Genomic DNA, 14,565 nt, shown 5'->3' with positions numbered 1-14,565 from the left:
ACCAGGTGAAGTTGGCATTCTTTTCTATGCAAGACTATACCAATTGAACGCAAGCCTCATCTTGGGTAGAAAGGAGAATCTCAAACTCGTGTTCATCGAGAACCAAAGACCATGAAGCCCTAATGGTGAACTCTTGATTCAAGGCCTCATCTATAGGATACTCCCAACCATTACCCGACACGAAGAAAAATTTCCTCTTCAAGCCCTAAAACTACAAAGGTTCCCATCCAAGTTTATGAACCTGTATAAGGAAAGGAATTCGTGAGCCGTGAGGTCGGGGTATTCATCACTCATAGGCTCCATCATTCACCGCCAGGAACATAGCAAGCCATCAGAATCTTCCAGGTGTTAGGTACAAGTTGGGCCAGAGCAAGCCCAAGACATCTAACACGTCACGAACAATTCGTACAAAGGGCAAATGGAGCCCCATCACAAAAATGGTCATATTAAAAACGACAGAAACAATCATACCTCTCACGTCGATGGCTCCACAATGCTGATCAGGCAAGCCCAAAGCCACTAAATTTGGGATGTTGAAGCTATCCCCTGCGGTGTCTAATTCGCAATGGGCAATAGTTGAGGACCATCGATGGCCCTCAAAAATTAAACGAGCAGATGCCTCCTCCATAGTGGGGTTAGTGGTTGCGCCCTTAGAGCGAGTAAGAGAATTGCGGGGTGGAGAAGAACCAACACCACGAGATGAAGACATGGGGTTGCCTTTAGAGAAGGCCATGGATTCGAAGAGAAGGCCATGGATTCGAAAGAAGGAAGGAGAGAAGTAGCAACGAAGCAGAGCACACGAGACAAGAGTGAAGGGAGCCAAAAGGAGAGAAGTGAGAAAAAGAGTGGTTTAAGATAATAAATACCCACAACAGTTAAGGGAAGTATGTGAAAAGGGCGCAAAGACAGAACGACATTCTGACAAGGAGGCACAAAATGACGGAAAGCCTAGACTATGAAGCAATACTATAATTACAAGTCTCATCACGCTGTGCATGATGAGATTTCGTGGGATAACTGGAAGAGGCTTAATATCTCCCAGGATAGATCGGGTCATACCATGGGCCTGAATTACGGCTCAACTCAATAACCCAATCGACCGAGAATCCAGTCTATCTCAAATATTGAAAGAATAATAGCATGAGAGCTTCAGGTAAGAGAAGCCATCGGTTTATTCAGAATAGGCTAAGCCCCTAACATCGAGATTTGAATTTCAAATAATAGATGAGATAATTATTTATACCATCTTGGTTATGACAATGGAATCCATCTGATTCTTTGGCTAGAGAGAGATTCTTTGCAGTTATTATCACTGACTTAGGCATTGAATGTGTTCCCCCAAACCTCCAAGCCATACACATTTTTGGTTGCAGGTGATCGTGTGTGAGAAGCTGTGAATCACGTCCTTAACAGATCTATTTATCTTACCATTTTCCAATAACTTAGGAGGAGTCAACACATCCTTGTATAAACAAGTTGAAAGAGTGATCCATTACCACCCACAAACCGCATCCACCCTTAAAATCACCAGCCGGCAACTTCTTCACACCACAACCCATAGCTTCGCCTTGATTTTTATTTTAGACCTAGGAGTAAAAGCTACCTAAATTCAGGACTATGTTTGGATTCTGAGATGATTTTTTATTATCTATAAATAGTACTGAAAAAATAATAAATAATTAATTTATAAATTAATAGTCATAAACTGTTTGTAAACAATAATAAAATACTGAAATAGACTACTTTACTTACGAAAAAGTACAGCTAGCCTTGAATTTGAATGGCATATTTTGTGACTGACACTTTATGCGGTGGCTCCTAAACTCCCAATTATATCTTTTATTATAAGAACCGGTCTTCTTTATCCAAGAATAAGGAGAGAGCACGTTTGCCTCTTCAACAATCCAAAATAGCAAAGTGCATCAGTACTGCCCAAACCGTTCTGGCTTGTAGGCTTGTAGCTGTAGATTCACAATTCAGTGGTCGAATTATACCAAAACTATCATTTAGTGGCTTCCCCTCTTACTTTATCCAAGAAAATGAAGAATGGTAGTAACCAATCATTTGATCTCAAATCTCTTTTTATTTTTTTTATTGGTATAATTTGGTGTTGTACAAATCATAATGAGATGTTTTTATTAATTATTAATATAAATATGCAAGAAGAAAATCATATCAATATATGAGGGACCTAGATTAACATACATATACATGTCAATTTATGTATAAATTTATAATAATAATAAAAAAATATAATGTAATTAAAGACGAGCGATCCAAGTGACTAGGATGAAGCGAAGATGACGACCACATGCATGCAAGGACACACTCACCAGACACCTACACCGACAACCAAGCATCCTAAAAATAGCAACATAAATATGTAAATTATTAATAATGGAATCCAAATGTCCAAAGACTCCAAAGTCCAAACCCCAAACCCCAATACATAAACATACAGAAAAAAAGCACCGGATGGCCAGCAGCGGCATCCCAAAGTAAGCAAGAAAGGAAGAACATCCTGCTCCCAGTACTATGGCCTGTCGCTTTCTCTCTCCCCACTTTTGCTCCATTTTCTTCTTGCTCGTTCCATTGCTTTCCCTGCTTTCTCTTCCAAGGCCGGTTCTCTGTCAGTGCAAAAGACCTCCGGTTATCTTCAACTTCGGGGACTCCAACTCCGACACGGGTGGACTTGTCGCCGGGCTCGGTTTCCCTGTCAATTTTCCCAACGGTCGTGCCTTCTTCCACCGGTCTACCGGCCGGTTGTCCGATGGCCGGCTCCTGATTGACCTCCTGTGTAAGTGAGCCCTCGCCTTCAATTATGACCGTTCATCATGTTTATTATTCATGTTCTCATTAACGGTTGCAATCACTTGTAATCAGTGTGCTGGCTCATGCCTGGACGTGATTAGTAAGTTAAGCCTTTCTTTCACTCAAGTGTGAAGCGACATCTTTAACATGTTCAAACTCAAATGTCTACATCGGTGGGACCCGAGCCGTGCAGGGTCCCACTTCTCAGCACCATCATGTGAATCTTGCGTGATGCATGGAGATTTGTCTTGTTTTCCCTGGTTATGAACTGATTTGGTTGAGGTGGGTCTGGTTTTTAATTTTTTTTTTTTCAAGAATTTATTTCATTTCTTTTCTTCTTTGTTTTTTTTTTTAAAAGACTTCGCAATAATTCTAAGTTTCTTTTATGGTGAAATTATTTTATCTCATTTTATAAGTATAATTTTTTTTAAATTTTTACATAAAATATTTTAAATAATTCAACTTTTTTAAATTTCAAAATAATAATATTAAAAAATTTTATTTTATTTAACTTTTAACTTATATCAAAAATTTCTGATCTCATTTTTTCTATCAAAATACACTAAAATGTGAAAAGGCGTTCGACCAAATTCTTCAGTGGAAAGTAGAAATATGAAATGAGCCCAATATTTTGTGTTTACTTTTTAATCATTTAAGATTCTCAATTCAGACTTATCAGTCAATAATGTTCTCCTTGGTGTGCACTCTTAAGTAAAAGATGCTCATTTTTCAAACGTGATAATTGCAGAATGTGTGTAGGGGACGACCATAGATCTTTTTCTTTTCTTTTTGGGTAACTTAGAATTTGGAGTATCCTATTTGTTTAAGTGCTGGGACAGGGTGTCAGGACATGGGATCCAAAGTTGAAAGCAACATGCATTATTTATTGAAGATCTAAAGAAGATCCATATTTAATATGTGTAGGCCAGAGTTTGAATGCAAGCTTACTGAGCCCATACCTGGACTCCTTGGGAGAAGCCAAGTTCTCAAATGGGGCAAATTTTGCAGTGGTGGGGTCCTCTACTCTCCCTCGCTTTGTCCCATTTTCTTTGAATATTCAGGTCATGCAGTTCCTTCATTTCAAGGCTCGCTCCATTGAACTTGCAGCCGCAGGTAATATTATTTTTTATTTGTAAAATGTTAATATGTCGTATGATTTCTTTATTTTGATCACATGTATTTATATATATTTTTTAAAATTTTTTTACTTAATAATTAAAGAAATAAATTTTAATATATTGATATATTTTTTTTATAAATATTTAAATATATAAAAAATATTTTTGTGGTAAATGTCACCTCTAACGGTCATTACTGCGCCGCACCTATCATCACATTTCTCATTTCGTTGTCCTAGACAGAGATCTTAGAATTTGACCCAACTCTAAAATCTAGAGAGATAGAGATAAAAGTTCGAAAATGATACTTTGCTCGCATTTTAATTTTTTTAAATATTTAAAAAAGTAATTATGAATAAATTTGTATATTTCTTAATATATTTAAAACTGTATAAAAAAAATATCTGAAAAAAAAAATTGAGATTGTACTTAGAGGACGCCTGGTGATAAGAGCTGGGCAGCTAGCTAGGCTATAAAAAGTGGACACCACGGCATTTATAACTGTCTACTAAACTTCCCGAACAACGTTAAAATGATCATCTTGAATATAGATATTCACATTGAATTAGTCAAATATTTATAAAATCTAAAATATAGTCAAATGTTAAACATCTAGTTTTAGCCAATTTTGGCTTTGGCTTTGGCTTTAACAAGGCGAATGCCAATGCTCTAATGTTTTACGAGTATATAGATGAAACAGGTGAGATTCTATCCAATATTTAACATGAAGCCATGCATCAGCCATCCTATCATGGTTTCACCGTTTTTAGCTTAGTAACATAAATGAAGTCATGCCCAAGAAAAAGTGAAAATAGGTGGTCATATATAACATGTGAAGTTAATATTGAAAATCGACTGTTCAGTAAACTGTGCTATTGATTGCATATTAAGTTTGACTTCCACAAACACTAGATGCCTAGATTAACAATAACTATTCAGTGAAGAGGCTAAAAGGCATTGTACCCCTGATCTATGCATAGAAGAAACCTGGACTGAAAAGCGTTTTTATCCATTTCCTGCTGTGAATATATAGGTTCTTGAATTCGAAATCTTGGTAATCCTATTAATCCTCAAAACTGCTGAAAATTCTGACTCAAAGGTCTGTCCTGGCTTTGAACCAAGATGAATGGGCTTGACTAATTATATATCACCTCGTCCCATAAACACTTGGATTAATAAGGTTTTGCCAACTTTCCGTCAAGTAGGAGAGAAATCATACTCTTATAACTCGTTATTGACTTATATATTGACACGTTTAATATTAAAAAGTTATTTGTGCATTTCTGGTTCCATCATCCTCAATCATAATTGAAAGTGAGCTGCATGCATATATAGGTTCCGGGCCTTTGATCAATGATGAGGCATTCCGGAATGCACTTTACATGATTGATATGGGCCAAAATGACATTGCCGATACATTCTCCAAGAACCCATCGTATGCACAGGTTGTAAAAAGAATTCCATCAGTCATTAGAGAAATCCGCAATGCTATCAAGGTGCGTTTATTATCCAATCATAATGTTAAGAAAACTTACCTTCGATGATCCAGTCACAGTCGCGAACGTGTGCTTATCAACACTCTTGTTTTTTGTTACATGAACTGCAGACCTTGTATACTCAAGGTGGTCGGAACTTTTGGATACATAACACCGGGCCATTGGGTTGCCTACCTCAAAAACTGTCATTGGTTCAAAACAAGGATTTGGATCCGTATGGATGTATTTCAAGTTATAATTCTGCTGCAAGATTGTTTAATGAAGGACTGCGTCATTTGTGCCTAGAGATGAGATCTGAACTGAAGGATGCTAGCATAGTCTATGTAGATATATTTGCAATCAAGTATGATCTCATCGCCAACTCCACCAAATACGGTAAGTTTGTTGTTTCAAAAGTTTTTTCTCTCTGATATCTAGTGGTTTTTGTTGTGTAGGTTTTTATAAATGGAACATGATCCAGTCCTCTAACCGTAAACTCAACACAACTTAATTTGCAGAAGTTTTAACATGATTAGTGTAAATAAAGGCAATTTGAATTATTTTAAGGAGTGGGATTCCCACAAGCCCGTATCTTAATTTATTCGTCTTATAGCATACATCACTTTGTTGTGTGCACCTCTAGGTTGCTTAGGAGGCTATTAAAGTCTTCTAAAAAATTTCACGCTTTAAAATTAAGAGATTTAGATGGTTTTTCTAGAAAATTGTAAAGAGAGACAAGAGTTTTTCTTTTGTATGTTCACATTTTCACTCTTCTTCATTTAATGTACCTAGAACTCTAATTTAAAAAGTTTTCTTGTAGGAGGTTAATTAACTTCCCTGAAGTAAAGTGGTAGTGGTGAAGAGTTAATTAAAAACCTCCCCACCCATATCAACACAACATAGATCATGGATCAAGTTACCCACTACCAATAATTAGGAAACCGATATAATATATATTTATATATGTTAGTATGGAACGTAGTTCGTGAACATGCAATCCATCTCAAGAGATATTGTTGTGAGAAGTCACCTTGTTCCATTACCTTGTAGGTTTCTCGAGTCCCCTAATGGCATGCTGCGGGAATGGAGGTCCTCCATACAATTATAATATCAAGGTGACATGTGGGCAGCCTGGCTTTCAGGTCTGCAATGAAGGATCTAAACTCGTAAGTTGGGATGGGATCCATTATACTGATGCTGCAAACACCTTTATATCATCAAAAGTACTTTCCGCAGCTCATTCTACACCACATACTACGTTCGATTTCTTTTGTCGTGGTTGACCACTTACTCGAGGAAATAATTAGTGCATTTTCATGTCTCTCTGTTTCTTGTTATTATTCCTCGAGCATGACCCTAATCTTTGTAAAAGATAAGATTTTGGTCAAGTTGAAGAGGGTACTTGTAAACTACTTGCCATTTGCCACGGAAAAAGGTCTATGGAGGATTTGCATATCCCTCGTATGACCTAGTTTTGGATTGTAATTTAGTAAGTAAATAAATTAATAAATTAGGGCCAATTAATAATATAGTTCGAAAAATAGTTTTTCATAGAGATATTGATTTGAATGATAAGTTTCAGAAATGACTCCACATTTTTTCCCCTGATGAGGAGTAATTGAAATCTTTTTCCTTGCCAACTTATAAAGAGAGGTGTTGTGCTACTAAGGAGTAGGTGTGTAAAAAAAAAAAAACTGAAAAATTAGTTGAACTAACCGAACCAGATTAGGGGTTTGTAACCAGTCTGGTCTGATACTGTTTCTTAAAGAATTGAAATCAAATCAAACTGATTCTGTATCGTTTTTCATATTTTAAAAATCTGTATATTAAATCACTAATTAATATAATGAGTATCGGTTTTCATATTTTATTTTAAAAATCTGTATATTAAATCGCTAATTAATATAATATGAAATTTTAATCTTAAATATGAATATTAATATTAAGTTAATAATATAAACTTACTTTTAAGGAGAATAAGCTAAAAGAACCGACTCTCAAGTCTCAACTTTTGTAGTGCAACACATGTAAACGGCCCGGAAATACTAGTCCGGATTGAATTTGATCATAACTGAAAAAACAAAAAGTTTCATGAGTTTCGGTGATGAAACGGTCCGTATCAGTTTTAAAATCTTTAAAACTAGTGTATAGTAGTTTGATTCCAAAATTTATTCAAAACCAGACCCGTTACACCGTTACGGTGTAACTAAGGAGGATACATAGAATTTGTATGCATCTGCTGTCCATTAGAGTAAGGGATGATTTCTACAAAGTGGTTGCTCCCAATTTTTTCTTATTGCATGTTATGTGTTTTATCACATCCAAGTGAGTGTTATTGTGTTCCTTGTGTGCATGCATGTGAATATGCATGAGTATGTGTTTTTTTGTCAAGTAGTCCAAGAGAAATAGTTTACCTATTTAATGCTTGGGATTTATCATGACCTTATGAGATATGGCTTAGTTGTTACTCTAAGGCAATTAGGTTTTTCTTTTTTTTTGTAAGAAACAAACATCTTCATTCGAGATAAACAATTATAAACATTTATCAAACCATAAGTTTTGAGAAAAAAAAAAAGATCTAGAATACAATCCTACCACATATCAATGTTATCAACTCTCCAAGCATTACGAGCAAGTTGATGAACTGTTATATTGCCCTCTCGATACACATGAGAAAAAGAGCAACTAATAAACCACTACACAACCTCTTCACTTCAAAAAACAGATTACCAAGCATTGAATTCATCATAATATTTTGCTGCAAAGCCTGAACTAACAGCAAACAATCACTTTCTACTTGAATATGTGAAATCCCCATAGTGGAACACAATTGTAATCCTCTGAAAACAGCTAACAATTCGACTGCTTCTAGCTCTTTCACCTCTGGTTCAAGTTTGGATGCAACCATAACCATCCTTCCAATTGAATCTTGTAAGATAGCCCCTATCCCAGCTTTCTACAAATCTGAGAACAATGCTCCATCCATGTTTAGCTTGAGCACACTAGAAGGAGGAGGCTTCCAACTAAACTGATCTCGAATATGAACTTGGGATTTAATAGAAATTGCTTTAAAACTCTACATAAGCCCTAAGGGATGATTAGTTATGTGACTAAGGCTCAAAGTGATTTGTTTAAATTTCAGTTTATTTCTCCTAAACCAAAATCCCCAAGCAAGACAGAAAAAAAGAGCCAATTGATTAGAATCCTTTCCCTCAACAACTTTCATAACCAAGTCAGTAATGTTAAGAGGTATAAGATTAGCTTAGAGTAGGAAAGAATTGAAGCCAAAAATTTTGTATATAACAGCAACTAAAAACTGCATGCAGATGATCTTCAACTGGATGCAGGCATAACCTTTAGTTTGACTCTGAAATCACTTGTTTCTTCAACTTCTCTTTAGAAGTAAGGCTATTTTACATGCACGCCATGCAAATACTTTGATCTTGTTTGGAACAAACATCCTCCACAGAGCTTTCCATAGTTTCTGCTGGCTTCCAATTGAAGAAGATTCAGCTGAATTCGAAACATTTTGAGACATAATGAGCTTGTAACAGCTTTTGACAAAGAACTGACCACTTCTTTCTTGACTCCATATCAATTTGTTTGCAGTGCCAACTCGAAATATCATAACCTTCATAATATCTGCTACTATCATTGGATTGAAGAGAGTTCTAAGCTTGTAAACATCGCATCGCCCTATTTCCTCATTAATGACAGAGGCCACAATCTCTTCTCTATGATTCCTTTATAACTCGAGCTCTTGACCCAAAGGCTTATAGCCTGGAATCAATTGATCATCCCATAAATTTACCTTCCTCCCATCACCAATCCTCCATCGACACCCCTCTCCCAACCACCTCTTTGCCTCTCAATTACCCCTCCAGGTGAAGGGCAATGTCCCAAACTAGATTCCATGAAATTAGTCTTTGAAAAGTATCTAGCTTTAAGGAGTTTATGTAAAACAGAATCCTCATTTTGCATTAATCTCCAACTTTGTTTTGCAAGAAGAGCAAGGTTAAAATATCTAAGATTCTTGAACCTCATACCACCTCTAGACTTCCCTTCACACATATTACTCAAACTAATCCAATGAATCATTTTTTCTTCCTTCTTTTGACCCCACCAAAATTTTGACATTAAATTATTTAATTATAAACATAAGCCAATAGGCAGTAGAAAACAACTCATAGTATAAGTTGGAATAGATAAAGCGACCACTTTTAATAAAATCCCCTTGCCCGCTTGAGACAATAATTGTTCTTTCCAAATTTTTAATTTTTTCCAAACCTTCTACTTGACAGACTGAAAAGCCCTTGATTTTGATCTACCAATTATAGGAGGCAACTCAAGATACGTTTCATACTACTAAATTTTCCCATTTCTTCATAACAACCGAAGCTCTACCCTTATATCTTGCCCCACATTACTACTAAACACCATGGAAGTTTTATCCTTGTTAATTTTCTATCCTAACACTCTCATAAGCATCTAACACAGCTTGAACCCTCATATTCCCACCACATCAGTCTTACAAAAAATGACACTATCATCCACAAAAGGCAAATGATTACTATTGGGAGCCCTTCTACAGATTTTAATTACAGAAATTTGCTTCCTTATTCCTACTTCATTTAGATTTAGTAGAAAGATAAGACCTTCAGTACAAAGGAGAAAGAGACAGGGAGACAAAGGACCCTTTGTCTCAAACCCCTATCAAGAAAAATAGGCCCTTTTGGCACACCATTAATTAACACAGAAAAAGAAGCAGTTTGAACACAAAGCATCACCAAGGAAATAAAATTAGCTTGAAAACCTATCACCTCTAACACCTTTTTAAGAAAACACCACTATACTCTATTGTAGGCCTAACTCAGATCCAATTTCAGGGACATATACCTTTGTTTCCTCTTCTTTTTGTTATTTAAGAAATGCACCAATTTATAAGCTATAAGCACATTGTCTAAAATTAAATGACTAGAAACAAAAGCACTTTGACTCTCCCCAATAATACTAGGTAAAACAACTTTTAATCAATTGGAAATAACTTTTGAAATCAGTTTATAGGCCACATTATACAAGCTAATAGGCTTGTAATTAGCAACAATAATAGGGTATTTCTTTGGAATGAGAGTGATGTAAGTATGATTAAGAGGTTGAGGAAAATCACCTAACTTGAAAGCCTATAAAATAGCTTCCTTGACTAAGTTGCCCACCACATGCCAACATATTTTAAAAAACTTTGGGGACATTCCATCAAGGTCAGGCGCTATAGATATATCCATCTTAGATAAAGAAACCAACACTTCAGCTTCAGTATACCTCTGACTCAACTCCCCATTCATAGAAGGTGTTACTCTAGCAGCAAGGGCATCTAAAAAAAATCAGTAGATCCACTTGGATTGGAGCTTGTAAAAAGATTCTCAAAATAGTTTAAAAGAATTCTATCCCTCTGCTCACCAAACTACCATATCCCTCCCTCCTCCTTCACCTTATCCAATCTATTTTTCTTCCTCCTTTGAGAAACCTTCATATGAAAATACTTAGAATTTTTGTCACCCTCTTTTAGCCATAGTGCTTTGGACCTTTGCCTCCACATCACCTCATCCCTTTCCAACCACTTTTGCACTTCCTCTCGAGCCCTCTCATGATCTGCTTTAAGTTCCCCAACTAGATCAGAGATATTCAGCATCTCCATGTTTTGTCTAGCCAAATGCAATTTCTTTTGAACATTACTAAAACAGTGTTTATTCCAACTGTCCAAGAGACCTCCACACTCTTTTATTTTGTTCATTACAGCAAGCATGTTAAGCCCCCATTCTGCTATCCTCCAAGTTGATTTGATAATATCCTCACAATGTTGCTCTCCAACCCACATTTTTTTAAATTTAAATTGTCTTCTACGTCAAGGATGGCCCCTTTCCCTCTCAATGTTAATCCATATCAGAATATGATTTGAATAAGCATCTAAGCCATGTGAAATAGAGGCATTTGGAAACTTACCCCATCATGATACATTCACCAGAGCTCTATCAAGTCTCTCGTTAAACATGAGACCCTCCCCTCCTATTACTCCAAGTAAATTTATTACCCCTAAATCCCATATCCTTTAAAGCACAATCATTCACCACATCCTTAAAGGCAGAGATTTGCCAATTCAGCCTTGGTCTCCCTCCCCTTTTCTCATGGTGATGCAATAATTCATTAAAATCACCTAACACCAACCACGCTTCACCATTATGTCTACCCAGTGTTCAAAGCATATCCCAAGTTCTAAACCTTTGATAAATTTTGTGAAAGCCATAAATTTCAATGAAAAACCAAGACCCTTTCTCAGGATCATCTTCAATCAAAGCATCAATATGGTATTGCGAATAATTAAGAATCGAGATATTTATATCCCTACCCCACATCAATGCAAAACCCCCCTTCCTACCCTGACAATCAACTACTAGACAGTTTCTAAAACCCAATTTGAATTTACATACCTCAAATTCATGAGACATAAGATGAGTCTCCTGTAAGAACAAGATGTTGGGAGTTTCCCTTTTCACAAGATCGCAAAAGGTTCGAATGCCTCGTGGGTTCCCAAGCCCATGGACATTCCAACTTATGATCTTTATTGGCTAAGGCGGTGCTGTTCAACAGCCACCGCCGATCTGAACAGCACCGCCGATCCAATGTTCAAAGCATTCTCTGTTGCATGTCCACCCTCAGAAGAACTTTGTTTCGCCTGCCTCTCTTCACTCTTAGCATCACTGTATAGGACCTTTCTCTTTTTGGGAAAGGGAAGTCAATGAAGAACCTCATGTTCAGTCTTGGGGGCGCTTGACAGAAACGACATGCGTTTCCACTTTCGATTAGTAAACCTATCCAAATGAACATTCTTAGCAAGGCCCATAAAAGTAGTTGCCTAGGCCTGAGCAAGCCCATCCACCTTAAGTGGCCCATCCTCCTCTACAGGCAACGTAGATTCCTTATACGGCAGTTGAACCCCCTCTAAAGAGTTGTCTTCAAACTCTTGAATTCCTTTTGCAATGATCTCAAACATCTCACCTCCTTCTACGACCGTTCCTATAGGTTCATCCAAAACACGATCCATGAATTTAGCAAAACGGACAATTTCGTTAATCTATGTCTCCTTATCGTCCGTCATACAACTAGGATCCGTTACAACATCCTTTCCATCCACCACAATCCCCCGGAATTAGCAACGTCTGGCAGAGGAGTACGTCTGGTAGTTCTAAAACTGTCTTATTTTTTTCATGACCAACCATCACGAAATTGATCACCATAGCTGGAAGTCTGTAACCAAGCATCATACGAAAGAGAGTCCTCATATTTAGCTTGAATAGCATGCTGCCACAACCCACATTCCTTGTCTTCATGTCCCAAACAACCACATAAGTAACAGAAATTGGGAAGTCTCTCGTAAAAGAACCTAACCTAACATGATTTACTGTGTCACATGAAAAATTTAGTATCCCTTAACAAAGGTTTCAGTCAAAAATTACCATTACGGGCAGAAACTCCCCCTTATCCAAATCCACCTCGACAACACTCCCTATTTTCTTAACAATATGGCCCCCCACAATTTCATTTCGAGCCCTCAAAGGAAGGTCATGAATCCTTACCCAAAATGTTGCCTCCTGGATCTTTATCTAATGTACTTGCTTGTTGCCATCAACCTCCTACATCTACACTAAGTGCTTGTCAAATGACCCTCTCTCAGCACCCTCTCCTTATCACGTAAGTCATCGAATTCAACAAGGAAGAGATTAGCATTAAGATCACAAAAACGCAACCCACATACCGGATTTCATGCTCTCTTCATTGTCAACTTAAAAGCTTCACGATTGTAATGTTTGTCAGTAAGCAAAGACATAACCAAACCCTTTCTTTTACACAACGAAATATCTTCCAACTCACTAGCATCAACAACCACTTTTGCTTCCTCATGTTCAGTCAAAGATAATCGTTTGTACAAACCATCGAGATCATTTGCAATAACTGTCGTCAACACCAGCAAAAAAGAGGATGAAAAAGAAGGAACTGCACTCAGACAGGAAAAAAGCCTCCACTCAGACGTAGCATCTTAGAGAGGAAAAGCCAAGCTCTATAAGGCAATTAATCAAACCATTGAAATGTATTGATTATGTATTAGTTGAATTACGAATGCATTCACAAGTTTCTACGTTGAAGAATACTATAGGTTGGTAGCTAAGTACGTAAAATGTGACAGAAATTAAAGTAAATGTGACTCTACATTTATGTAGATCGAACATCTTTTTCACTAGGAACTTGGAAAACGCATCCTAGTTGCGCGCATGTTTAGCAAGGAAGAAAGTACCTCAATCCAAACATCTTTAAATCTAGTTTGAAGACCTACACTATACACAAACACGCTTACACATATATTTTAAATAAGGTTAATTCAAATTACCTTAAACAAAACAAAATTTCCACAAGTTTGGTTCTTTACTCATCTTATGTCCTGCATCAATTTGTTGTGATTGCACAACTACGTCACTTAGGAGGCTATTAGATTCTCCCAAAATGATCACACACTTTAAGATCAAGATTTTAAGATGGTTGCTCTAGAAAATTGTAGAAAAATATGAGAGACCTTTATTTGTACGTCCACCCACTTTTTTCACACAAAATTAACGTATGTAAACTCTTATTTAAAGAGTTTTTTTATGTCAATGGTGGAGAGTTAATTAATTATTTGTGGGGAGTTGTTAATTAACTGCTTGTAACTTCGCCATTGTAACTTCCCCACCTATATGGACATTACATCAGTTATGGAGTATCCAATTAAACATCTCACAATTCTCCACAATGGGTGCCATATCCATTAACAATATGCTTGTGATCTCTCAAATTAATTATTCCTTATACAAATAATGAAGTGTGTGAATTGAAAAGAAGGCAAAGAGTAAGAGTACAATATTAAGTCATCATTTTACTAAGCCTGTTCATCCGGGTTATTCCGGGTCCCGGATTGAACCCAGATATCTTTTTTTTTAATTTTAAACCTATATAAAAGCCTAAATGTATATCCAATATTTTCACATGTAGCTCTGATTTTTTTTTTAATAAAAAACAAAAGAATAAATTTAATTATGCACTTTAGAGATTGAAAAATATCATCAACTCCGGGT

The 14,565-nt window shown here is 36.5% G+C and overlaps 1 protein-coding gene across 1 annotated transcript; it reads left to right on the top strand.

Annotated features, from left to right (window-relative positions):
• The first annotated feature begins 2,351 nt into the window (after window positions 1–2,351).
• LOC122318000 (GDSL esterase/lipase At1g09390-like) lies at window positions 2,352–6,957 on the top strand. The gene is made up of 5 exons (XM_043135118.1): window positions 2,352–2,797; window positions 3,736–3,924; window positions 5,265–5,425; window positions 5,536–5,800; window positions 6,455–6,957. Exons 1-5 carry the CDS (start codon window positions 2,536–2,538, stop codon window positions 6,685–6,687), a joined length of 1,110 nt encoding a protein of 369 aa, XP_042991052.1. The 5' UTR covers window positions 2,352–2,535; the 3' UTR covers window positions 6,688–6,957.
• Window positions 6,958–14,565: the final 7,608 nt, after the last annotated feature.

This window comes from Carya illinoinensis, chromosome 8, assembly GCF_018687715.1.
Source record: "Carya illinoinensis cultivar Pawnee chromosome 8, C.illinoinensisPawnee_v1, whole genome shotgun sequence".
NCBI classification, from domain to species: domain Eukaryota; kingdom Viridiplantae; phylum Streptophyta; class Magnoliopsida; order Fagales; family Juglandaceae; genus Carya; species Carya illinoinensis.
This window is presented reverse-complemented; position numbering and strand designations above follow the sequence as displayed.

Coding starts and splice junctions, on each gene's coding strand:
- LOC122318000 (XM_043135118.1), top strand. CDS start 2,536: ATGGCCTGTCGCTTTCTCTCTCCCCACTTTTGCTCCATTTTCTTCTTG. Junction 3,925..5,264: donor CATTGAACTTGCAGCCGCAG/GTAATATTATTT, acceptor ATGCATATATAG/GTTCCGGGCCTTTGATCAAT. Junction 5,801..6,454: donor CGCCAACTCCACCAAATACG/GTAAGTTTGTTG, acceptor ATTACCTTGTAG/GTTTCTCGAGTCCCCTAATG.